Below are 27,021 nucleotides of genomic sequence, written 5' to 3'. Positions count from 1 at the left end.
TACTAACCATGTTGACCTCATCTCTCTGTGTGCTAGGCTGGGTGCTGTACCTAACCATGTTGACCTCATCTCTCTGTGTGTTAGGCTGGGTGCTGTACCTAACCATGTTGTCCTCATCTCTCTGTGTGTTAGGCTGGGTGCTGTACCTGTTGTCCTAACCATGTTGTCCTCATCTCTCTGTGTGCTTAGGCTAGGTGCTGTACCTAACCATGTTGTCCTCATCTCTCTGTGTGCTAGGCTGGGTGCTGTACCTAACCATGTTGACCTCATCTCTCTGTAGGCTGGGTGCTGTACCTAACCATGTTGTCCTCATCTCTCTGTGTGTTAGGCTAGGTGCTGTACCTAACCATGTTGTCCTCATCTCTCTGTGTGTTAGGCTAGGTGCTGTACCTAACCATGTTGACCTCATCTCTCTGTGTGTTAGGCTGGGTGCTGTACCTAACCATGTTGACCTCCTCTCTCTGTGTGCTAGGCTGGGTGCTGTACCTAACCATGTTGACCTCATCTCTCTGTGTGTTAGGCTGGGTGCTATACCTAACCATGTTGACCTCCTCTCTCTGTGTGCTGGGTGCTGTACCTAACCATGTTGACCTCCTCTCTCTGTGTGTTAGGCTGGGTGCTGTACCTAACCATGTTGACCTCATCTCTCTGTGTGCTAGGCTGGGTGCTGTACCTAACCATGTTGACCTCATCTCTCTGTGTGTTAGGCTGGGTGCTGTACCTAACCATGTTGACCTCATCTCTCTGTGTGCTAGGCTGGGTGCTGGCACCACCAGGCTGTGTGCTGGGATCGTCAGCGTGGCCAAGCCCATCTCTATTGAGTGTAAAATGGCTGACTACTCCAACTCCCTGTATGAACACCTGGAGGAGGAGACTGGGGTCAAGACAGGTGGGATGGACTTCTACACTATGACTATGAGTTCCACTCCATTTGTACTAACATGCCTACAGTATGACTCTAGCCTGAGTTCCACTCCATTTGTACTAACATGCCTACAGTATGACTCTAGCCTGAGTTCCACTCCATATGTACTAACATGCCTACAGTATAACTCTAGCCTGAGTTCCACTCCATTTGTACTAACATGCCTACAGTATGACTCTAGCCTGAGTTCCACTCCATTTGTACTAACATGCCTACAGTATGACTCTAGCCTGAGTTCCACTCCATATGTACTAACATGCCTACAGTATGACTCTAGCCTGAGTTCCACTCCATATGTACTAACATGCCTACAGTATGACTCTAGCCTGAGTTCCACTCCATTTGTACTAACATGCCTACAGTATGACACTAGCCTGAGTCCCGCTCCATTTGTACTAACATGCCTACAGTATGACTCTAGCCTGAGTTCCGCTCCATTTGTACTAACATGCCTACAGTAGGACACTAGCCTGAGTTCCACTCCATTTGTACTAACATGCCTACAGTAACATGAGTTCCACTCCATTTGTACTAACATGCCTACAGTATGACTCTAGCCTGAGTTCCACTCCATTTGTACTAACATGCCTACAGTATGACTCTAGCCTGAGTTCCACTCCATATGTACTAACATGCCTACAGTATGACTCTAGCCTGAGTTCCACTCCATTTGTACTAACATGCCTACAGTATGACTCTAGCCTGAGTTCCACTCCATTTGTACTAACATGCCTACAGTATGACTCTAGCCTGAGTTCCACTCCATTTGTACTAACATGCCTACAGTATGACTCTAGCCTGAGTTCCGCTCCATTTGTACTAACATGCCTACAGTATGACTCTAGCCTGAGTTCCACTCCATTTGTACTAACATGCCTACAGTATGACACTAGCCTGAGTCCCGCTCCATTTGTACTAGCATGCCTACAGTATGACTCTAGCCTGAGTTCCACTCCATTTGTACTAACATGCCTACAGTATGACTCTAGCCTGAGTTCCGCTCCATTTGTACTAGCATGCCTACAGTATGACTCTAGCCTGAGTTGCACTCCATTTGTACTAACATGCCTAGTCTATGACTAGCCTGAGTTCCACTCCATTTGTACTAACATGCCTACAGTATGACTCTAGCCTGAGTTCCACTCCATTTGTACTAGCATGCCTACAGTAGTAGTAATACTCCAGTGGTATTTAGTCTTGTATAAACACAGATTTACCAGTGGTATTTAGTCTTGTATAAACAACATATTTAGTCTTGGTGGTATATTTGGTGGTATATTTAGTCTTGGTGGTATTTAGTCTTGTATAAACAACAGATTTACCAGTGGTATTTAGTCTTGTATAAACACAGATTTACCAGTGGTATTTAGTCTTGTATAAACACAGATTTACCAGTGGTATTTAGTCTTGTATAAACACAGATTTACCAGTGGTATTTAGTCTTGTATAAACAACAGATTTACCAGTGGTATTTAGTCTTGTATAAACACAGATTTACCAGTGGTATTTAGTCTTGTATAAACACAGATTTACCAGTGGTATTTAGTCTTGTATAAACACAGATTTACCAGTGGTATTTAGTCTTGTATAAACAACAGATTTACCAGTGGTATTTAGTCTTGTGGAACAACAGATTTACCAGTGGTATTTAGTCTTGTATAAACACAGATTTACCAGTGGTATTTAGTCTTGTATAAACACAGATTTACCAGTGGTATTTAGTCTTGTATATTTAGTCTTGTATAAACAACAGATTTACCAGTGGTATTTAGTCTTGTATAAACACAGATTTACCAGTGGTATTTAGTCTTGTATAAACACAGATTTACCAGTGGTATTTAGTCTTGTATAAACACAGATTTACCAGTGGTATTTAGTCTTGTATAAACAACAGATTTACCAGTGGTATTTAGTCTTGTATAAACAACAGATTTACCAGTGGTATTTAGTCTTGTATAAACAACAGATTTACCAGTGGTATTTAGTCTTGTATAAACACAGATTTACCAGTGGTATTTAGTCTTGTATAAACAACAGATTTACCAGTGGTATTTAGTCTTGTGGAACAACAGATTTACCAGTGGTATTTAGTCTTGTATAAACAACAGATTTACCAGTGGTATTTAGTCTTGTATAAACAACAGATTTACCAGTGGTATTTAGTCTTGTGGATAAAGATTTACAACAGATTTACCAGTGGTATTTAGTCTTGTGGAAAACAGATTTACAGATTTACCAGTGGTATTTAGTCTTGTATAAACAACAGATTTACCAGTGGTATTTAGTCTTGTATAAACACAGATTTACCAGTGGTATTTAGTCTTGTATAAACAACAGATTTACCAGTGGTATTTAGTCTTGTGGAACAACAGATTTACCAGTGGTATTTAGTCTTGTGGAACAACAGATTTACCAGTGGTATTTAGTCTTGTATAAACACAGATTTACCAGTGGTATTTAGTCTTGTGGAACAACAGATTTATAAACAGTGGTATTTAGTCTTGTATAAACACAGATTTACCAGTGGTATTTAGTCTTGTATAAACAGATTTACCAGTGGTATTTAGTCTTGTATAAACACAGATTTACCAGTGGTATTTAGTCTTGTGGAACAACAGATTTACCAGTGGTATTTAGTCTTGTGGAACAACAGATTTACCAGTGGTATTTAGTCTTGTGATAAACAACAGATTTACCAGTGGTATTTAGTCTTGTATAAACTTTACCAGTGGTATTTAGTCTTGTATAAACACAGATTTACCAGTGGTATTTAGTCTTGTATAAACAACAGATTTACCAGTGGTATTTAGTCTTGTATAAACACAGATTTACCAGTGGTATTTAGTCTTGTATAAACAACAGATTTACCAGTGGTATTTAGTCTTGTATAAACACAGATTTACCAGTGGTATTTAGTCTTGTATAAACACAGATTTACCAGTGGTATTTAGTCTTGTATAAACACAGATTTACCAGTGGTATTTAGTCTTGTATAAACACAGATTTACCAGTGGTATTTAGTCTTGTATAAACACAGATTTACCAGTGGTATTTAGTCTTGTGGAACAACAGATTTACCAGTGGTATTTAGTCTTGTATAAACACAGATTTACCAGTGGTATTTAGTCTTGTATAAACACAGATTTACCAGTGGTATTTAGTCTTGTATAAACACAGATTTACCAGTGGTATTTAGTCTTGTATAAACACAGATTTACCAGTGGTATTTAGTCTTGTATAAACACAGATTTACCAGTGGTATTTAGTCTTGTGGTATTTAGTCTTGTATAAACACAGATTTACCAGTGGTATTTAGTCTTGTATAAACAGATTTACCACTGGTATTTAGGTATAAACACAGATTTACCAGTGGTATTTAGTCTTGTATAAACACAGATTTACCGGTGGTATTTAGTCTTGTGGAACAACAGATTTACCAGTGGTATTTAGTCTTGTATAAACACAGATTTACCAATGGTATTTAGTCTTGTGGAACAACAGATTTACCAGTGGTATTTAGTCTTGTATAAACAACAGATTTACCAATGGTATTTAGTCTTGTGGAACAACAGATTTACCAGTGGTATTTAGTCTTGTGGAACAACAGATTTACCAGTGGTATTTAGTCTTGTATAAACAACAGATTTACCAGTGGTATTTAGTCTTGTATAAACACAGATTTACCAATGGTATTTAGTCTTGTGGAACAACAGATTTACCAGTGGTATTTAGTCTTGTATAAACACAGATTTACCAGTGGTATTTAGTCTTGTATAAACAACAGATTTACCAGTGGTATTTAGTCTTGTATAAACACAGATTTACCAGTGGTATTTAGTCTTGTGGAACAACAGATTTACCAGTGGTATTTAGTCTTGTGCCAACATCCAGAGAGTATGGCAGGGCGTTGCCTTGTGTGGTTTAAAACGAGATGACTCATGACTTCGCAGTCCTAATATGTGTGTGTGTGTGTGTGTGTGTGTGTGTGTGTTTGTTCCAGGTTACGTGAAAACAGGCTCTATATGTCTGGCCCAGAATCAGGACCGTTTCCTCTCCCTGAAGCGCCTGGCATCCAGGCTGAAGTAAGTCCCTCCCTAACCGCCTTTCTCTTCCCTCCCCTCCCTGACCCGGTCTCTCCTCTGGTCTGAATTATAGCTCAGTACTCTCTCTCCGGTCCAGTCTCTCCCTGACCCTCTCCTCTGGTCTGAATTATAGCTCAGTACTCTCTCTCCGGTCCAGTCTCTCCCTGACCCGGTCTCTCCTCTGGTCTGAATTATAGCTCAGTACTCTCTCTCCGGTCCAGTCTCTCCCTGACCCGGTCTCTCCTCTGGTCTGAATTATAGCTCAGTACTCTCTCTCCGGTCCAGTCTCTCCCTGACCCTCTCCTCTGGTCTGAATTATAGCTCAGTACTCTCTCTCCGGTCCAGTCTCTCCCTGACCCTCTCCTCTGGTCTGAATTATAGCTCAGTACTCTCTCTCCGGTCCAGTCTCTCCCTGACCCTCTCCTCTGGTCTGAATTATAGCTCAGTACTCTCTCTCCGGTCCAGTCTCTCCCTGACCCTCTCCTCTGGTCTGAATTATAGCTCAGTACTCTCTCTCCGGTCCAGTCTCTCCCTGACCCTCTCCTCTGGTCTGAATTATAGCTCAGTACTCTCTCTCCGGTCCAGTCTCTCCCTGACCCTATCCTCTGGTCTGAATTATAGCTCAGTATTCTCTCCGGTCCAGTCTCTCCCTGACCCTATCCTCTGGTCTGAATTATAGCTCAGTACTCTCTCTCCGGTCCAGTCTCTCCCTGACCCTCTCCTCTGGTCTGAATTATAGCTCATTACTCTCTCTCCGGTCCAGTCTCTCCCTGACCCTCTCCTCTGGTCTGAATTATAGCTCAGTACTCTCTCTCCGGTCCAGTCTCTCCCTGACCCTCTCCTCTGGTCTGAATTATAGCTCAGTACTCTCTCTCCGGTCCAGTCTCTCCCTGACCCTCTCCTCTGGTCTGAATTATAGCTCAGTACTCTCTCTCCGGTCCAGTCTCTCCCTAACCTCTCTCCTCTTCCCTCTCTCCTCTCTCCTCTTCCCTCTCTCCTCTCTCCTCCCTCCCCTCTCTCCTCCTCTCCTCTCTCCTCCCTCCTCTCTCTCCTCATTCCTCAGTGTGATGGGGATCCCCTGTAACGTGATCAAACCCAAAGAGGTGTCCAAGCTCCACCCCCTGGTGAATATTCATGACCTGGTGGGGGCGCTCCACCTGCCGGGGGATGCCGTGGTGTCACCGCCTGACGTCAACCACGCCCTCGCCACAGCAGCAGCCGGACACGGTGAGACAGTAAAACCAAGGATGGACTATTGTTCGGCTTGCAAACCAAAAATTCCCAGGTTTTCCAGAAATCCTGATTGGATGATTCCAGATTTCCTGCTTGTTCCATCCTGATTTGGGGGAAGTTTCCAACTGGGATTTCTGGAAAAATGGAATTTGAGGAAAATCCTGCGAGCCTATCTGTAGTGGAGGTTCCAATAGAAAGTTACAACCATGTGGTTTCGCCATCAGTTAGAATGTAATGAAGCCAGAAAGCAAGGCTGCTGGAGGGAAGGGTCAAGGTGTGGCCTGCCAAGGTGTGGCCTGCCAAGGTGTGGCCTGCCAAGGGTCAAGGTGTGGCCTGCCAAGGGCCAAGGTGTGGCCTGCCAAGGGTCAAGGTGTGGCCTGCCAAGGTGTGGCCTGCCAAGGTGTGGCCTGCCAAGGTGTGGCCTGCCAAGGTGTGGCCTGCCAAGGTGTGGCCTGCCAAGGGTCAAGGTGTGGCCTGCCAAGGGTCAAGGTGTGGCCTGCCAAGGGCCAAGGTGTGGCCTGCCAAGGTGTGGCCTGCCAAGGGTCAAGGTGTGGCCTGCCAAGGTGTGGCCTGCCAAGGGTCAAGGTGTGGCCTGCCAAGGTGTGGCCTGCCAAGGGTCAAGGTGTGGCCTGCCAAGGTGTGGCCTGCCAAGGTGTGGCCTGCCAAGGGCCAAGGTGTGGCCTGCCAAGGTGTGGCCTGCCAAGGTGTGGCCTGCCAAGGTGTGGCCTGCCAAGGGTCAAGGTGTGGCCTGCCAAGGTGTGGCCTGCCAAGTGACAAGGTGTGGCCTGCCAAGGGCCGTGTGTGGCCTGCCAAGGTGTGGCCTGCCAAGGGTCAAGGTGTGGCCTGCCAAGGTGTGGCCTGCCAAGGGACAAGGTGTGGCCTGCCAAGGGCCAAGGTGTGGCCTGCCAAGGTGTGGCCTGCCAAGGTGTGGCCTGCCAAGGGGCCAGGGTGTGGCCTGCCAGGGTGTGGCCTGCCAAGGGGCCAGGGTGTGGCATGTCAAGCAGAGTGAGTTAGTCGGTGCCCAGGGGGCATCTCTTTGGCTAATTTGACATCATGCTACTCCAATCAAGGTCAGGTTGGAGTCATTAAAACTTGTTTTTTAACCACTCCACAAATGTCTTGTTAACAAACTATAGTTTTGGCAAGTCGGTTAGGACATCTACTTTATGCATGACTCATGTAAATTTTACAACAATTGTTTTCAGACAGATTATTTCACTTACAGTGAATTATATCACAATTCCCTTGGGTCAGAAGTTTATATACACTAAGCTGACTGCCTTTAAACAGCTTGGAAAATTCCAGAAAATTATGTCATGGCTTTAGAAGCTTCTGATAGGCTAATTGACTTCATTTGAATCAATTGGAGGTGTACCTGTGGATGTATTCCAAGGCCTACCTTCAAACTCAGTGCATCTTTGCTTGACATCATGGGAAAATCAAAAGAAATCAGCCAAGACCTCAGATAAAATAATTGTAGACCTCCACAAGTCTGGTTCATCCTTGGGAGCAATTTCCAAATGCCTGAAGGTACCACATTCATCTTTACAAACAACTGTACGCGAGGATATATCCTATATCGACATAACCTGAAAGGCCGCTCAGCAAGGAAGAAGCCACTGCTCCAAAACCGCCATAAAAAACCCAGACTACTACGGTTTGCAACTGGACATGGGTCAAAGATTGTACTTTTTGGAGAAATGTCCTCTGGTCTGATGAAACAAAAATAGAACTGTTTGGCCATAATGACCACCGTAATGTTTGGAGGAAAAAGGGGGAGGCTTGCGAGCCGAAGAACACCATCCCAACCGTGAAGCACGGGGCTGGTAGCATCGTGTTTACATTTACATTTACATTTAAGTCATTTAGCAGACGCTCTTATCCAGAGCGACTTACAAATTGGTGCATTCACCTTATGACATCCAGTGGAACAGCCACTTTACAATAGTGCATCTAAATCTTTTAGGGGGGGGGGGTGAGATGTTGTGGCGGTGCTTTGCTGCAGGAGGGACTGGTGCACTGGAGCAAACAAGATGGCATCATGAGGATGGAAAATTACGTGGATATATTTAAGCAACATCTCAAGACATCAGTCAGGAAGTTAAAGCTTGGTCGCAAATGGGTCTTCCAAATGGACAATGACCCCAAGCATACTTCCAAAGTTGTGGCAAAATGGCTTAAGGACAACAAAGTCAAGGTATTGGAGTGGCCATCACAAAGCCCTGACCTCAATCCTATAGAAAATGTGTGAGCAGAACTGAAAAAGTGTGTGTGAGCAAGGAGGCCTACAAACCTGACTCAGTTACACCAGCTCTGTCAGGAGGAATGGGCCAAAATTCACCCAACTTATTGTGGGAAGCTTGCGGAAGGCTACCCGAAACGTTTGACCCAAGTTAAACAATTTAAAGGCAATGCTACCAAATACTAATTGAGTGTATGTAAACTTCTGACCCACTGGGAATGTGATGAAAGAAATAAAAGCTGAAATAAGTAATTCTCTCTACTATTATTCTGACATTTCACATTCTCAAAATAAAGTGGTGATCCTAACTGACCTAAGACAGGGAATGTTTACTAGGATTAAATGTCAGAAATTGTGGAAAAACTGGGGTTGAAATGCATTTGGTTACGGTGAATCTCCAGGAGTCCAGATCCATGAGCGCACCACAGTTAACCATGTTCTGATCTCCAGGAGTCCAGATCCATGAGCGCACCACAGTTAACCATGTTCTGATCTACAGGAGTCCAGATCCATGAGCTCACCACAGTTAACCATGTTCTGATCTACAGGAGTCCAGATCCATGAGCTCACCACAGTTAACCATGTTCTGATCTCCAGGAGTCCAGATCCATGAGCGCACCACAGTTAACCATGTTCTGATCTACAGGAGTCCAGATCCATGAGCGCACCACAGTTAACCATGTTCTGATCTCCAGGAGTCCAGATCCATGAGCTCACCACAGTTAACCATGTTCTGATCTACAGGAGTCCAGATCCATGAGCGCACCACAGTTAACCATGTTCTGATCTCCAGGAGTCCAGATCCATGAGCGCACCACAGTTAACCATGTTCTGATCTACAGGAGTCCAGATCCATGAGCTCACCACAGTTAACCATGTTCTGATCTCCAGGAGTCCAGATCCATGAGCTCACCACAGTTAACCATGTTCTGATCTCCAGGAGTCCAGATCCATGAGCGCACCACAGTTAACCATGTTCTGATCTCCAGGAGTCCAGATCCATGAGCTCACCACAGTTAACCATGTTCTGATCTCCAGGAGTCCAGATCCATGAGCTCACCACAGTTAACCATGTTCTGATCTCCAGGAGTCCAGATCCATGAGCTCACCACAGTTAACCATGTTCTGATCTCCAGGAGTCCAGATCCATGAGCGCACCACAGTTAACCATGTTCTGATCTCCAGGAGTCCAGATCCATGAGCTCACCACAGTTAACCATGTTCTGATCTCCAGGAGTCCAGATCCATGAGCGCACCACAGTTAACCATGTTCTGATCTCCAGGAGTCCAGATCCCTGAGCTCACCACAGTTAATCATGTTCTGATCTACAGGAGTCCAGATCCATGAGCTCACCACAGTTAATCATGTTCTGATCTCCAGGAGTCCAGATCCATGAGCGCACCACAGTTAACCATGTTCTGATCTCCAGGAGTCCAGATCCATGAGCGCACCGCAGTTAACCATGTTCTGATCTCCAGGAGTCCAGATCCATGAGCGCACCGCAGTTAACCATGTTCTGATCTACAGGAGTCCAGATCCATGAGCGCACCACAGTTAACCATGTTCTGATCTCCAGGAGTCCAGATCCCTGAGCTCACCACAGTTAACCATGTTCTGATCTACAGGAGTCCAGATCCATGAGCGCACCACAGTTAACCATGTTCTGATCTCCAGGAGTCCAGATCCATGAGCTCACCACAGTTAACCATGTTCTGATCTCCAGGAGTCCAGATCCATGAGCGCACCACAGTTAACCATGTTCTGATCTACAGGAGTCCAGATCCATGAGCGCACCACAGTTAACCATGTTCTGATCTCCAGGAGTCCAGATCCCTGAGCTCACCACAGTTAACCATGTTCTGATCTCCAGGAGTCCAGATCCATGAGCGCACCACAGTTAACCATGTTCTGATCTCCAGGAGTCCAGATCCATGAGCGCACCACAGTTAACCATGTTCTGATCTCCAGGAGTCCAGATCCATGAGCGCACCACAGTTAACCATGTTCTGATCTCCAGGAGTCCAGATCCATGAGCTCACCACAGTTAACCATGTTCTGATCTACAGGAGTCCAGATCCATGAGCTCACCACAGTTAATCATGTTCTGATCTACAGGAGTCCAGATCCATGAGCTCACCACAGTTAACCATGTTCTGATCTCCAGGAGTCCAGATCCCTGAGCTCACCACAGTTAACCATGTTCTGATCTCCAGGAGTCCAGATCCATGAGCTCACCACAGTTAACCATGTTCTGATCTACAGGAGTCCAGATCCATGAGCTCACCACAGTTAATCATGTTCTGATCTACAGGAGTCCAGATCCATGAGCTCACCACAGTTAACCATGTTCTGATCTCCAGGAGTCCAGATCCATGAGCTCACCACAGTTAACCATGTTCTGATCTACAGGAGTCCAGATCCATGAGCGCACCACAGTTAATCATGTTCTGATCTCCAGGAGTCCAGATCCATGAGCTCACCACAGTTAACCATGTTCTGATCTACAGGAGTCCAGATCCATGAGCGCACCACAGTTAACCATGTTCTGATCTACAGGAGTCCAGATCCATGAGCTCACCACAGTTAACCATGTTCTGATCTCCAGGAGTCCAGATCCATGAGCGCACCACAGTTAACCATGTTCTGATCTACAGGAGTCCAGATCCATGAGCGCACCACAGTTAACCATGTTCTGATCTACAGGAGTCCAGATCCATGAGCGCACCACAGTTAACCATGTTCTGATCTCCAGGAGTCCAGATCCATGAGCTCACCACAGTTAACCATGTTCTGATCTACAGGAGTCCAGATCCATGAGCTCACCACAGTTAACCATGTTCTGATCTCCAGGAGTCCAGATCCATGAGCTCACCACAGTTAACCATGTTCTGATCTCCAGGAGTCCAGATCCCTGAGCTCACCACAGTTAACCATGTTCTGATCTCCAGGAGTCCAGATCCATGAGCTCACCACAGTTAACCATGTTCTGATCTCCAGGAGTCCAGATCCATGAGCTCACCACAGTTAACCATGTTCTGATCTCTAGGAGTCCAGATCCATGAGCGCACCACAGTTAACCATGTTCTGATCTACAGGAGTCCAGATCCATGAGCGCACCACAGTTAACCATGTTCTGATCTACAGGAGTCCAGATCCATGAGCGCACCACAGTTAACCATGTTCTGATCTCCAGGAGTCCAGATCCATGAGCGCACCACAGTTAACCATGTTCTGATCTCCAGGAGTCCAGATCCATGAGCTCACCACAGTTAACCATGTTCTGATCTCCAGGAGTCCAGATCCATGAGCTCACCACAGTTAACCATGTTCTGATCTCCAGGAGTCCAGATCCATGAGCTCACCACAGTTAACCATGTTCTGATCTCCAGGAGTCCAGATCCATGAGCTCACCACAGTTAACCATGTTCTGATCTACAGGAGTCCAGATCCATGAGCTCACCACAGTTAACCATGTTCTGATCTCCAGGAGTCCAGATCCATGAGCGCACCACAGTTAATCATGTTCTGATCTCCAGGAGTCCAGATCCATGAGCTCACCACAGTTAACCATGTTCTGATCTCCAGGAGTCCAGATCCCTGAGCGCACCACAGTTAACCATGTTCTGATCTCCAGGAGTCCAGATCCATGAGCGCACCACAGTTAACCATGTTCTGATCTCCAGGAGTCCAGATCCATGAGCTCACCACAGTTAACCATGTTCTGATCTCCAGGAGTCCAGATCCATGAGCGCACCACAGTTAACCATGTTCTGATCTCCAGGAGTCCAGATCCCTGAGCGCACCACAGTTAACCATGTTCTGATCTACAGGAGTCCAGATCCATGAGCTCACCACAGTTAACCATGTTCTGATCTCCAGGAGTCCAGATCCATGAGCGCACCACAGTTAACCATGTTCTGATCTCCAGGAGTCCAGATCCATGAGCTCACCACAGTTAACCATGTTCTGATCTACAGGAGTCCAGATCCATGAGCGCACCACAGTTAACCATGTTCTGATCCCCAGGAGTCCAGATCCATGAGCGCACCACAGTTAACCATGTTCTGATCTCCAGGAGTCCAGATCCATGAGCGCACCACAGTTAACCATGTTCTGATCTCCAGGAGTCCAGATCCATGAGCTCACCACAGTTAACCATGTTCTGATCTCCAGGAGTCCAGATCCATGAGCTCACCACAGTTAACCATGTTCTGATCTCCAGGAGTCCAGATCCCTGAGCTCACCACAGTTAACCATGTTCTGATCTACAGGAGTCCAGATCCATGAGCGCACCACAGTTAACCATGTTCTGATCTACAGGAGTCCAGATCTATGAGCTCACCACAGTTAACCATGTTCTGATCTACAGGAGTCCAGATCCATGTTCTGATCTCCAGGAGTCCAGATCCATGAGCGCACCACAGTTAACCATGTTCTGATCTCCAGGAGTCCAGATCCATGAGCGCACCACAGTTAACCATGTTCTGATCTACAGGAGTCCAGATCCCTGAGCTCACCACAGTTAACCATGTTCTGATCTACAGGAGTCCAGATCCATGAGCTCACCACAGTTAACCATGTTCTGATCTACAGGAGTCCAGATCCATGAGCTCACCACAGTTAACCATGTTCTGATCTACAGGAGTCCAGATCCATGAGCGCACCACAGTTAACCATGTTCTGATCTCCAGGAGTCCAGATCCATGAGCGCACCACAGTTAACCATGTTCTGATCTACAGGAGTCCAGATCCATGAGCTCACCACAGTTAACCATGTTCTGATCTACAGGAGTCCAGATCCATGAGCGCACCACAGTTAACCATGTTCTGATCTCCAGGAGTCCAGATCCATGAGCTCACCACAGTTAACCATGTTCTGATCTACAGGAGTCCAGATCCATGAGCGCACCACAGTTAACCATGTTCTGATCTCCAGGAGTCCAGATCCATGAGCGCACCACAGTTAACCATGTTCTGATCTACAGGAGTCCAGATCCATGAGCGCACCACAGTTAACCATGTTCTGATCTACAGGAGTCCAGATCCATGAGCGCACCACAGTTAACCATGTGATGATGGAGAAGGGACATGTGACAGCTGTGGAGACGGACAGAGGAGCCATCGAGTGTGAATACTTTGTCAACTGTGCAGGACAGGTGAACCTCTATCCATTGTGTGTGTGTGTGTGTGTGTGTGTGTGTGTGTGTGTGTGTGTGTGTGTGTGTGTGTGTGTGTGTGTGTGTGTGTGTGTGTGTGTGTGTGTGTGTGTGTGTGTGTGTGTGTGAGACTGTACATGACATGGGGTCTATCCCTCTTACTAGTCTTTAGACAGTTAACAGCTAGACAGCTCTCTTCAGCCCAACTGATCTGTAAGGTTTCATAACGCTATGAATGATAGGATGGGTCCTATTTAGTGCACTAGAATAAGGAACCATTTGGGACACAGTCATTCTGTATATGAAGTGTTGTATATAGCTGTCTCTGAGGGAGCTGGACCAGGCCAGTGAAGTGTTGTATCTAGCTGTCTCTGAGGGAGCTGTGCCAGACCAGTGAAGTGTTGTATCTAGCTGTCTCTGAGGGAGCTGGGCCAGACCAGTGAAGTGTTGTATCTAACTGTCTCTGAGGGAGCTGGGCCAGTGAAGTGTTGTATCTAGCTGTCTCTGAGGAGCTGGGCCAGTGAAGTGTTGTATCTAGCTGTCTCTGAGGGAGCTGGGCCAGTGAAGTGTTGTATCTAGCTGTCTCTGAGGGAGCTGGGCCAGGCCAGTGAAGTGTTGTATCTAGCTGTCTCTGAGGAGCTGGGCCAGACCAGTGAAGTGTTGTATCTAGCTGTCTCTGAGGGAGCTGGGCCAGTGAAGTGTTGTATCTAGCTGTCTCTGAGGGAGCTGGGCCAGTGAAGTGTTGTATCTAGCTGTCTCTGAGGGAGCTGGGCCAGGCCAGTGAAGTGTTGTATCTAGCTGTCTCTGAGGGAGCTGGACCAGTGAAGTGTTGTATCTAGCTGTCTCTGAGGGAGCTGGGCCAGTGAAGTGTTGTATCTAGCTGTCTCTGAGGGAGCTGGGCCAGTTAAGTGTTGTATCTAGCTGTCTCTGAGGGAGCTGGACCAGACCAGTGTTGTATCTAGCTGTCTCTGAGGGAGCTGGACCAGTGAAGTGAAGTGTTGTATCTAGCTGTCTCTGAGGGAGCTGGACCAGTGAAGTGTTGTATCTAGCTGTCTCTGAGGGAGCTGGACCAGTGAAGTGTTGTATCTAGCTGTCTCTGAGGGAGCTGGGCCAGTGAAGTGTTGTATCTAGCTGTCTCTGAGGGAGCTGGACCAGTGAAGTGTTGTAATCTAGCTGTCTCTGAGGGAGCTGGGCCAGGCCAGTGTTGTATCTAGCTGTCTCTGAGGGAGCTGGACCAGTGAAGTGTTGTATCTAGCTGTCTCTGAGGGAGCTGGACCAGGCCAGTGAAGTGTTGTATCTAGCTGTCTCTGAGGGAGCTGGGCCAGACCAGTGAAGTGTTGTATCTAGCTGTCTCTGAGGGAGCTGGACCAGTGAAGTGTTGTATCTAACTGTCTCTGAGGGAGCTGGGCCAGTGAAGTGTTGTATCTAGCTGTCTCTGAGGGAGCTGGACCAGTGAAGTGTTGTATCTAACTGTCTCTGAGGGAGCTGGGCCAGTGAAGTGTTGTATCTAGCTGTCTCTGAGGGAGCTGGGCCAGTGGAGTGTTGTATCTAGCTGTCTCTGAGGGAGCTGGACCAGTGAAGTGTTGTATCTAGCTGTCTCTGAGGGAGCTGGGGGAGCTGGGCCAGTGAAGTGTTGTATCTAGCTGTCTCTGAGGGAGCTGGACCAGTGAAGTGTTGTATCTAGCTGTCTCTGAGGGAGCTGGACCAGTGAAGTGTTGTATCTAGCTGTCTCTGAGGGAGCTGGACCAGACCAGTGAAGTGTTGTATCTAGCTGTCTCTGAGGGAGCTGGACCAGACCAGTGAAGTGTTGTAATCTAGCTGTCTCTGAGGGAGCTGGACCAGTGAAGTGTTGTATCTAGCTGTCTCTGAGGGAGCTGGACCAGTCAAGTGTTGTAATCTAGCTGTCTCTGAGGGAGTTGGGCCAGTGAAGTGTTGTATCTAGCTGTCTCTGAGGGAGCTGGACCAGACCAGTGAAGTGTTGTATCTAGCTGTCTCTGAGGGAGCTGGACCAGTGAAGTGTTGTATCTAGCTGTCTCTGGGGAGTTGGGCCAGTGAAGTGTTGTATCTAGCTGTCTCTGAGGGAGCTGGACCAGTGAAGTGTTGTATCTAGCTGTCTCTGAGGGAGCTGGACCAGTGAAGTGTTCTATCTAGCTGTCTCTGAGGGAGCTGGACCAGTGAAGTGTTGTATCTAGCTGTCTCTGAGGGAGCTGGACCAGACCAGTGAAGTGTTGTATCTAGCTGTCTCTGAGGGAGCTGGACCAGTGAAGTGTTGTAGCTGGCTGTCTCTGAGGGAGCTGGGCCAGGCCAGTGAAGTGTTGTATCTAGCTGTCTCTGAGGGAGCTGGACCAGACCAGTGAAGTGTTGTATCTAACTGTCTCTGGGGGAGTTGGGCCAGTGAAGTGTTGTATCTAGCTGTCTCTGAGGGAGCTGGACCAGTGAAGTGTTGTAACTGGCTGTCTCTGAGGGAGCTGGACCAGTGAAGTGAAGTGTTGTATCTAGCTGTCTCTGAGGGAGCTGGGCCAGTGAAGTGTTGTATCTAGCTGTCTCTGAGGGAGCTGGACCAGTGAAGTGTTGTATCTAGCTGTCTCTGAGGGAGCTGGACCAGTGAAGTGTTGTATCTAGCTGTCTCTGAGGGAGCTGGGCCAGGCCAGTGAAGTGTTGTATCTAGCTGTCTCTGAGGGAGCTGGACCAGACCAGTGAAGTGTTGTATCTAGCTGTCTCTGAGGGAGCTGGACCAGTGAAGTGTTGTATCTAGCTGTCTCTGAGGGAGCTGGACCAGTGAAGTGTTGTATCTAGCTGTCTCTGAGGGAGCTGGACCAGACCAGTGAAGTGTTGTATCTAACTGTCTCTGGGGGAGTTGGGCCAGTGAAGTGTTGTATCTAGCTGTCTCTGAGGGAGCTGGACCAGTGAAGTGAAGTGTTGTATCTAGCTGTCTCTGAGGGAGCTGGACCAGACCAGTGAAGTGTTGTATCTAGCTGTCTCTGAGGGAGCTGGACCAGTGAAGTGTTGTATCTAGCTGTCTCTGAGGGAGCTGGGCCAGTGAAGTGTTGTTATCTAGCTGTCTCTGAGGGAGCTGGGCCAGTGAAGTGTTGTAATCTAGCTGTCTCTGAGGGAGCTGGGCCAGTGAAGTGTTGTAATCTAGCTGTCTCTGAGGGAGCTGGGCCAGTGAAGTGTTGTATCTAGCTGTCTCTGAGGGAGCTGGGCCAGTGAAGTGTTGTTATCTAGCTGTCTCTGAGGGAGCTGGACCAGTGAAGTGTTGTATCTAGCTGTCTCTGAGGGAGCTGGACCAGTGAAGTGTTGTTATCTAGCTGTCTCTGAGGGAGCTGGGCCAGGCCAGTGAAGTGTTGTATCTAGCTGTCTCTGAGGGAGCTGGGCCAGGCCAGTGAAGTGTTGTATCTAGCTGTCTCTGGAGGAGCTGGACCAGGCCAGTGAAGTGTTGTATCTAGCTGTCTCTGGGGAGCTGGGCCAGACCAGTGAAGTGTTGTATCTAGCTGTATCTGAGGGAGCTGGACCAGGCCAGTGAAGTGTTGTATCTAGCTGTCTCTGAGGGAGCTGGGCCAGACCAGTGAGACCAGGGTGTCTGTTCCTCTACTAGTGTTCGTATAATAGGGGGTTATGAATGCTATATGATATGTTATAACTGTCCTGTGTTCTACAGTGGGCGTATGAGTTGGGCCAAGCCAGTGAGACCAAGGTGTCTGTTCCTCTACAAGTGTTCGTATAATAGGGGTTATGAATGCTATATGATATGTTATAACTGTCCTGTGTTCTACAGTGGGCGTATGAGTTGGGCCAAGCCAGTGAGACCAAGGTGTCTGTTCCTCTACAAGTGTTCGTATAATAGGGGTTATGAATGCTATATGATGTGTTATAACTGTCATGTGCTCTACAGTGGGCGTATGAGTTGGGCCAGGCCAGTGAGACCAAGGTGTCTGTTCCTCTACATGGATGTGAACACTTCTACCTGCTCTCCAAACCTCTACCAGAGCCTCTACAGCCCAGCACCCCAGGTGAGACTACCTCCTCTACAGCCCAGCACCCCAGGTGAGACTACCTCCTCTACAGCCCAGCACCCCAGGTGAGTCCACCTCCTCTACAGCCCAGAACCCCAGGTGAGACTACCTCCTCTCAGAGCCTCTACAGCCCAGCACCCCAGGTGAGACTACCTCCTCTCAGAGCCTCTACAGCCCAGCACCCCAGGTGAGACTACCTCCTCTACAGCCCAGAACCCCAGGTGAGACTACCTCCTCTCAGAGCCTCTACAGCCCAGCACCCCAGGTGAGACTACCTCCTCTCAGAGCCTCTACAGCCCAGCACCCCAGGTGAGACTACCTCCTCTCAGAGCCTCTACAGCCCAGCACCCCAGGTGAGACTACCTCCTCTCAGAGCCTCTACAGCCCAGCACCCCAGGTGAGACTACCTCCTCTCAGAGCCTCTACAGCCCAGCACCCCAGGTGAGACTACCTCCTCTCAGAGCCTCTACAGCCCAGAACCCCAGGTGAGACTACCTCCTCTCAGAGCCTCTACAGCCCAGAACCCCAGGTGAGACTACCTCCTCTCAGAGCCTCTACAGCCCAGCACCCCAGGTGAGACTACCTTCTCTACAGCCCAGAACCCCAGGTGAGACTACCTCCTCTACAGCCCAGAACCCCAGGTGAGACTACCTCCTCTACAGCCCAGAACCCCAGGTGAGACTACCTCCTCTACAGCCCAGAACCCCAGGTGAGACTCCCTCCTCTACAGCCCAGAACCCCAGGTGAGACTCCCTCCTCTACAGCCCAGAACCCCAGGTGAGACTCCCTCCTCTACAGCCCAGAACCCCAGGTGAGACTACCTCCTCTACAGCCCAGAACCCCAGGTGAGACTACCTCCTCTACAGCCCAGAACCCCAGGTGAGACTACCTCCTCTACAGCCCAGAACCCCAGGTGAGACTACCTCCTCTACAGCCCAGAACCCCAGGTGAGACTCCCTCCTCTACAGCCCAGAACCCCAGGTGAGACTCCCTCCTCTACAGCCCAGAACCCCAGGTGAGACTCCCTCCTCTACAGCCCAGAACCCCAGGTGAGACTACCTCCTCTACAGCCCAGAACCCCAGGTGAGAATACCTCCTCTACAGCCCAGATACAAATAATCAACGTACGAGTTGTACCGCTCAGTCCAGAAGGAGTTAGAGCTGGCACCGCTCAGTACAGAAGGAGTTAGAGCTGGCACCGCTCAGTCCAGAAGGAGTTAGAGCTGGTACCGCTCAGTCCAGAAGAAGTTAGAGCTCGTACCGCTCAGTACGGAAGGAGTTAGAGCTGGCACCGCTCAGTCCAGACGGAGTTAGAGCTGGCACCGCTCAGTCCAGACGGAGTTAGAGCTGGTACCGCTCAGTCCAGAAGGAGTTAGAGCTGGCACCGCTCAGTCCAGAAGGAGTTAGAGCTGGCACCGCTCAGTCCAGACGGAGTTAGAGCTGGTACCGCTCAGTCCAGAAGGAGTTAGAGCTGGTACCGCTCAGTCCAGAAGGAGTTAGAGCTGGTACCGCTCAGTCCAGAAGGAGTTAGAGCTGGCACCGCTCAGTCCAGACGGAGTTAGAGCTGGCACCGCTCAGTCCAGACGGAGTTAGAGCTGGCACCGCTCAGTCCAGACGGAGTTAGAGCTGGTACCGCTCAGTCCAGAAGGAGTTAGAGCTGGTACCGCTCAGTCCAGAAGGAGTTAGAGCTGGTACCGCTCAGTCCAGAAGGAGTTAGATTTCTATTACAGCGTATTGGATAACTGTCATTCATATTCACCCAGTTCAATGTGACAGGTTTAGGTTACTGTCATTCATATTCATATTCACCCAGTTCAATGTAACAGTGACAGGTTTAGGTTACTGTCATTCATATTCACCCAGTTCAATGTAACAGTGACAGGTTTAGGTTACTGTCATTCATATTCACCCAGTTCAATGTAACAGTGACAGGTTTAGGTTACTGTCATTCATATTCACCCAGTTCAATGTAACAGTGACAGGTTTAGGTTACTGTCATTCATATTCACCCAGTTCAATGTAACAGTGACAGGTTTAGGTTACTGTCATTCATATTCACCCAGTTCAATGTAACAGTGACAGGTTTAGGATACTGTCATTCATATTCACCCAGTTCAATGTAACAGTGACAGGTTTAGGTTACTGTCATTCATATTCACCCAGTTCAATGTAACAGTGACAGGTTTAGGTTACTGTCATTCATATTCACCCAGTTCAATGTAACAGTGACAGGTTTAGGATACTGTCATTCATATTCACCCAGTTCAATGTAACAGTGACAGGTTTAGGTTACTGTCATTCATATTCACCCAGTTCAATGTAACTGGTTTAGGTTACTGTCATTCATATTCACCCAGTTCAATGTAACAGTGACAGGTTTAGGTTACTGTCATTCATATTCACCCAGTTCAATGTAACAGTGACAGGTTTAGGTTACTGTCATTCATATTCACCCAGCTCAATGTAACAGTGATTGGTTTAGGTTACTGTCATTCATATTCACCCAGTTCAATGTAACAGTGACAGGTTTAGGTTACTGTCATTCATATTCACCCAGTTCAATGTAACAGTGACAGGTTTAGGTTACTGTCATTCATATTCACCCAGTTCAATGTAACAGGTTTAGGTTACTGTCATTCATATTCACCCAGTTCAATATAACAGTGATGGGTTTAGGTTACTGTCATTCATATTCACCCAGTTCAATGTAACAGTGACAGGTTTAGGTTACTGTCATTCATATTCACCCAGTTCAATGTAACAGTGATGGGTTTAGGTTACTGTCATTCACATTCACCCAGTTCAATGTAACATCCATAGGTTGGAGAACGTCCTCCGGAAGTTGTCGTAATTACTGTGTAAGTCTATGGAAGGGGGTGAGCACCATGAGCCTCCTAGGTTTTGTTTTGATGTCGATGTGCCCAGAGGAGGACGGAAACTAGCTGTCCTCCGGCTACACTATGGTGCTGCTGAGGCTACTGTGACCTTCATTCCAAAACTGTGTGTTTTATTCAATGATTTGGTAACATGCAAATATTTTTTTAGTTTTAGTTTTATCTAAATGGGATAACCTTTTTAATGTTTTACTATTTAAATGTTTATGAAATTCACTGAGGAGGATGGTCCTCCCCTTCCTCCTCTGAGGAGCCTCCGCTGGCCTGAGCTCTGTCCTGTCTGGTGGTTAGGGTCAGGGTTAGACTGTGTTGTAACTGTGTATCTCTGTGTGTTCTCCCTAGTGGTGATGGATATGGACGGGAGGATCTATGTGAGGTCAGGGGTCAGGGTTAGACTGTGTTGTAACTGTGTATCTCTGTGTGTTCTCTCTAGTGGTGATGGATATGGACTGGAGGATCTATGTGAGGTCAGGGGTCAGGGTTAGACTGTCTTGTAACTGTGTATCTCTGTGTGTTCTCTCTAGTGGTGATGGATATGGACGGGAGGATCTATGTGAGGTCAGGGGTCAGGGTTAGACTGTGTTGTAACTGTGTATCTCTGTGTGTTCTCTCTAGTGGTGATGGATATGGACGGGAGGATCTATGTGAGGTCAGGGTTAGACTGTGTGGTAACTGTGTATCTCTGTGTGTTCTCCCTAGTGGTGATGGATATGGACGGGAGGATCTATGTGAGGTCAGGGGTCAGGGTTAGACTGTGTTGTAACTGTGTATCTCTGTGTGTTCTCTCTAGTGGTGATGGATATGGACGGGAGGATCTATGTGAGGTCAGGGGTCAGGGTTAGACTGTGTTGTAACTGTGTATCTCTGTGTGTTCTCTCTAGTGGTGATGGATATGGACGGGAGGATCTATGTGAGGTCAGGGGTCAGGGTTAGACTGTGTTGTAACTGTGTATCTCTGTGTGTTCTCCCTAGTGGTGATGGATATGGACGGGAGGATCTATGTGAGGTCAGGGGTCAGGGTTAGACTGTGTATCTCTGTGTGTTCTCCTAGTGGTGATGGATATGGACGGGAGGATCTATGTGAGGTCAGGGGTCAGGGTTAGACTGTGTATCTCTGTGTGTTCTCCCTAGTGGTGATGGATATGGACGGGAGGATCTATGTGAGGTCAGGGGTCAGGGTTAGACTGTGTTGTAACTGTGTATCTCTGTGTGTTCTCTCTAGTGGTGATGGATATGGACGGGAGGATCTATGTGAGGTCAGGGGTCAGGGTTAGACTGTGTGGTAACTGTGTATCTCTGTGTGTTCTCTCTAGTGGTGATGGATATGGACGGGAGGATCTATGTGAGGTCAGGGGTCAGGGTTAGACTGTGTTGTAACTGTGTATCTCTGTGTGTTCTCCCTAGTGGTGATGGATATGGACGGGAGGATCTATGTGAGGTCAGGGGTCAGGGTTAGACTGTGTATCTCTGTGTGTTCTCTCTAGTGGTGATGGATATGGACGGGAGGATCTATGTGAGGTCAGGGGTCAGGGTTAGACTGTGTTGTAACGGTGTATCTCTGTGTGTTCTCCCTAGTGGTGATGGATATGGACGGGAGGATCTATGTGAGGTCAGGGGTCAGGGTTAGACTGTGTTGTAACTGTGTATCTCTGTGTGTTCTCCCTAGTGGTGATGGATATGGACGGGAGGATCTATGTGAGGTCAGGGGTCAGGGTTAGACTGTGTATCTCTGTGTGTTCTCCCTAGTGGTGATGGATATGGACGGGAGGATCTATGTGAGGTCAGGGGTCAGGGTTAGACTGTGTTGTAACTGTGTATCTCTGTGTGTTCTCTCTAGTGGTGATGGATATGGACGGGAGGATCTATGTGAGGTCAGGGGTCAGGGTTAGACTGTGTTGTAACTGTGTATCTCTGTGTGTTCTCCCTAGTGGTGATGGATATGGACGGGAGGATCTATGTGAGAGCATGGCAGGGAGGGGTCCTGTCTGGTGGTTAGGGTCAGGGTTAGACTGTGTTGTAACTGTGTATCTCTGTGTGTTCTCTCTAGTGGTGATGGATATGGACGGGAGGATCTATGTGAGAGCATGGCAGGGAGGGGTCCTGTCTGGTGGTTAGGGTCAGGGGTCAGGGTTAGACTGTGTTGTAACTGTGTATCTCTGTGTGTTCTCCCTAGTGGTGATGGATATGGACGGGAGGATCTATGTGAGAGCATGGCAGGGAGGGGTCCTGTCTGGTGGTTAGGGTCAGGGTTAGACTGTGTTGTAACTGTGTATCTCTGTGTGTTCTCCCTAGTGGTGATGGATATGGACGGGAGGATCTATGTGAGAGCATGGCAGGGAGGGGTCCTGTCTGGTGGTTAGGGTCAGGGGTCAGGGTTAGACTGTGTTGTAACTGTGTATCTCTGTGTGTTCTCCCTAGTGGTGATGGATATGGACGGGAGGATCTATGTGAGAGCATGGCAGGGAGGGGTCCTGTCTGGAGGATTTGAGAAGAACCCTAAACCCATATTCACCGAGGGACGTAACCAGCTGGAGATTCAGACCATGCAGGAGGACTGGGACCACTTCGGTAAGAGACGGGGTGGTTTTTCTATAATGGCGCCCTATTCTGTTTATGTTGCCACGGCTACTGTAAAACATGGAGTCCATTTAGTTTTCCATTTACTTTGTGCTGTGAGTGCATACATTTTAAAATGGGTTGTCCCCAGTGGGAATCGAACCCATGATGTTGGCGCACACTCTTACCAACTGAGACAGTATGGGTTGGCCCCAGTGGGAATCGAACCCATGATGTTGGCGCCACACTCTTACCAACTGAGACAGTATGGGTTGTCCCCAGTGGGAATCGAACCCATGATGTTGGCGCACACTCTTACCAACTGAGACAGTATGGGTTGTCCCCAGTGGGAATCGAACCCATGATGTTGGTGTCCCACTCTTACCAACTGAGACCTTTATGGGTTGGCCCCAGTGGGAATCGAACCCATGATGTTGGTGTCCCACTATTACCAACTGAGACAGTATGGGTTGTCCCCAGTGGGAATCGAACCCATGATGTTGGAGCACACTCTTACCAACTGAGACAGTATGGGTTGTCCCCAGTGGGAATCGAACCCATGATGTTGGTGTCCCACTCTTACCAACTGAGACAGTATGGGTTGTCCCCAGTGGGAATCGAACCCATGATGTTGGTGTCCCACTCTTACCAACTGAGACCTTTATGGGTTGGCCCCAGTGGGAATCGAACCCATGATGTTGGCGCACACTCTTACCAACTGAGACAGTATGGGTTGGCCCCAGTGGGAATCGAACCCATACTGGTTATATACTGTGTTTATGCGAGGTGGTTATATACCATAGTAACTGACCGGTCCATAGTGTCTCTACCTAACCCCCTCTCTTACCCCCTCTCTCACCCCCTCTCTCCCTCCCCCCCGTAGAGCCCATGCTGTCAGCCCTGTTGAGGAGGATGGTGTAGTTAGAGGTGTTTCTCTACCTAACCCCCTCCCTAACCCCCTCTCTCCTCCCCCCGTAGAGCCCATGCTGTCAGCCCTGTTGAGGAGGATGGTGTAGTTAGAGGTGTTTCTCTACCCTACCCCTCCCTTACCCCCTCTCTTACCCCCTCTCTCCCTCCCCCTGTAGAACCCATGCTGTCAGCCCTGTTGAGGAGGATGCCAAAACTAGAAGTGTTTCTCTACCTAACCCCCTCCCTTACCCCCTCTCTCCCCCCCCCGTAGAGCCCATGCTGTCAGCCCTGTTGAGGAGGATGCCAGAACTAGAGGTGTTTCTCTACCTTACCCCTCTCTTACCCCCTCCCTTACCCCCTCTCTCCCTCCCCCGTAGAGCCCATGCTGTCAGCCCTGTTGAGGAGGATGCCAGAACTAGAGGTGTTTCTCTACCTAACCCCCTCCCTTACCCCCTCTCTCCCTCCCCCGTAGAGCCCATGCTGTCAGCCCTGTTGAGGAGGATGCCAGAACTAGAGGTGTTTCTCTACCTTACCCCCTCTCTCCCCCCTGTAGAGCCCATGCTGTCAGCCCTGTTGAGGAGGATGCCAGAACTAGAGGTGTGTGAGATCCAGCAGCTGGTCAACTGTCCTGAGTCGTTCACCCCAGACATGCGCTGCCTGATGGGGGAGACACCGGGGGTGCACGGCTACTTCGTCCTGGCTGGAATGAATGCCTCTGGCCTGGCCTTCGCTGGCGGAGCAGGAAAGTAAGGAGAGGACGTTTCCAGTAATAATAATAATAATAATATATGCCATTTAGCAGACGCTTTTATCCAAAGCGACTTACAGTCATGTGTGCATACATTCTACGTATGGGTGGTCCCGGGAATCGAACCCACTACCCTGGCATTACAAGCGCCATGCTCTACCAACTGTGCCACAGAAGGACATCTACTTTAGGGTTGAGAGTGAGAACCACAGGACGTTTCCAGTACATCTACTTTAGGGTTGAGAGTGAGAACCACAGGACGTTTCCAGTACATCTACTTTAGGGTTGAGAGTGAGAACCACAGGACATTTCCAGTACATCTACTTTAGGGTTGAGAGTGAGAACGACAAGCAAACAAAACATGAACATTTAAGGACTGAATTTGTTGATGAAAAAAGTCCTGATGTTACAACCAACCTATTATTATTCTGGTTCATGTTCTACCCATGGAGCATGGAGTATGGTAGCCGGAGTATGGTAGCCGGAGTATGGTAGCCGGAGTATGGTAGCCGGAGTATGGTAGACGGAGTATGGTAGACGGAGTATCGAACCTAATTACTCTGTTTCATGTTCTCCCCATGGAGTATGGTAGACGGAGTATCGAACCTAATTACTCTGTTTCATGTTCTCCCCATGGAGTATGGTAGACGGAGTATGGTAGACGGAGTATGGTAGACGGAGTATGGTAGCCGGAGTATGGTAGACGGAGTATCAAACCTAATTACTCTGTTTCATGTTCTCCCCATGGAGCACGGAGTATGGTAGAAGGAGTATGGTAGAAGGAGTATGGTAGGAGTATGGTAGAAGGAGTATGGTAGAAGGAGTATGGTAGAAGGAGTATGGTAGCCGGAGTATGGTAGAAGGAGTATGGTAGAGTCTTACTATGGTAGATGTGGTATTGAAGTCGGGGCCTAAATCACCCCACCTGCCAAATGCGGGTAGATTTTGACGTCTCCACGGTGTCGGGTGGTCAGGTCTCCCCGGTGTCGGGTGGTCAGGTCTCCACGGTGTCGGGTGGTCAGGTCTCCACGGTGTCGGGTGGTCAGGTCTCCACGGTGTCGGGTGGTCAGGTCTCCACGGTGTCGGGTGGTCAGGTCTCCCCGGTGTCGGGTGGTCAGGTCTCCCCGGTGTCGGGTGGTCAGGTCTCCACGGTGTCGGGTGGTCAGGTCTCCACGGTGTCGGGTGGTCAGGTCTCCACGGTGTCGGGTGGTCAGGTCTCCCCGGTGTCGGGTGGTCAGGTCTCCACGGTGTCGGGTGGTCAGGTCTCCACGGTGTCGGGTGGTCAGGTCTCCGCGGTGTCGGGTGGTCAGGTCTCCGCGGTGTCGGGTGGTCAGGTCTTCACGGTGTCGGGTGGTCAGGTCTCCCCGGTGTCGGGTGGTCAGGTCTCCGCGGTGTCGGGTGGTCAGGTCTCCGCGGTGTCGGGTGGTCAGGTCTCCACGGTGTCGGGTGGTCAGGTCTCCACGGTGTCGGGTGGTCAGGTCTCCACGGTGTCGGGTGGTCAGGTCTCCCCGGTGTCGGGTGGTCAGGTCTCCGCGGTGTCGGGTGGTCAGGTCTCCACGGTGTCGGGTGGTCAGGTCTCACGGTGTCGGGTGGTCAGGTCTCCGCGGTGTCGGGTGGTCAGGTCTCCGCGGTGTCGGGTGGTCAGGTGTCCGCGGTGTCGGGTGGTCAGGTGTCTGCGGTGTCGGGTGGTCAGGTCTCCGCGGTGTCGGGTGGCCAGGTCTCCACGGTGTCTGGTGGTCAGGTCTCCACGGTGTCGGGTGGTCAGGTCTCCGCGGTGTCGGGTGGTCAGGTGTCCGCGGTGTCGGGTGGTCCGGTGTCTGCGGTGTCGGGTGGCCAGGTCTCCACGGTGTCTGGTGGTCAGGTCTCCACGGTGTCGGGTGGTCAGGTCTCCACGGTGTCGGGTGGTCAGGTCTCCACGGTGTCGGGTGGTCAGGTCTCCACGGTGTCGGGTGGTCAGGTCTCCACGGTGTCGGGTGGTCAGGTCTCCACGGTGTCGGGTGGCCAGGTCTTCACGGTGTCTGGTGGCCAGGTCTCCACGGTGTCGGGTGGTCAGGTCTCCACGGTGTCGGGTGGTCCGGTCTCCGCGGTGTCGGGTGGCCAGGTGTCCTCGGTGTCTGGTGGTCAGGTCTCCACGGTGTCGGGTGGTCAGGTCTTCACGGTGTCTGGTGGTCAGGTCTCCACGGTGTCGGGTGGTCCGGTCTCCGCGGTGTCGGGTGGCCAGGTGTCCTCGGTGTCTGGTGGTCAGGTCTCCACGGTGTCGGG

General features: G+C 49.1%; 1 protein-coding gene across 1 annotated transcript in view; it reads left to right on the top strand.

Moving 5' to 3' along the window:
• Positions 1-755: 755 nt before the first annotated feature.
• The window catches only part of LOC127920141 (pyruvate dehydrogenase phosphatase regulatory subunit, mitochondrial-like), a gene marked incomplete at its 5' end in the record, with an annotated part of 42,216 nt that continues 15,950 nt past the window's right edge, over positions 756-27,021 (top strand). Inside the window, 7 exons of the mRNA XM_052503937.1 lie at positions 756-889; positions 4,926-5,007; positions 6,071-6,234; positions 13,518-13,639; positions 17,532-17,649; positions 22,965-23,114; positions 24,565-24,757. Coding sequence (XP_052359897.1) covers positions 756-889; positions 4,926-5,007; positions 6,071-6,234; positions 13,518-13,639; positions 17,532-17,649; positions 22,965-23,114; positions 24,565-24,757 — 963 coding nt within the window. The remainder of the gene's footprint in view (positions 890-4,925; positions 5,008-6,070; positions 6,235-13,517; positions 13,640-17,531; positions 17,650-22,964; positions 23,115-24,564; positions 24,758-27,021) is intronic.

Source organism: Oncorhynchus keta, unplaced genomic scaffold (assembly GCF_023373465.1).
Source record: "Oncorhynchus keta strain PuntledgeMale-10-30-2019 unplaced genomic scaffold, Oket_V2 Un_contig_18482_pilon_pilon, whole genome shotgun sequence".
Taxonomy (NCBI): Eukaryota; Metazoa; Chordata; class Actinopteri; order Salmoniformes; family Salmonidae; genus Oncorhynchus; species Oncorhynchus keta.
Note: the sequence above shows the minus strand (reverse complement) of the source record. Positions and strands in the feature narration are given on the sequence as shown.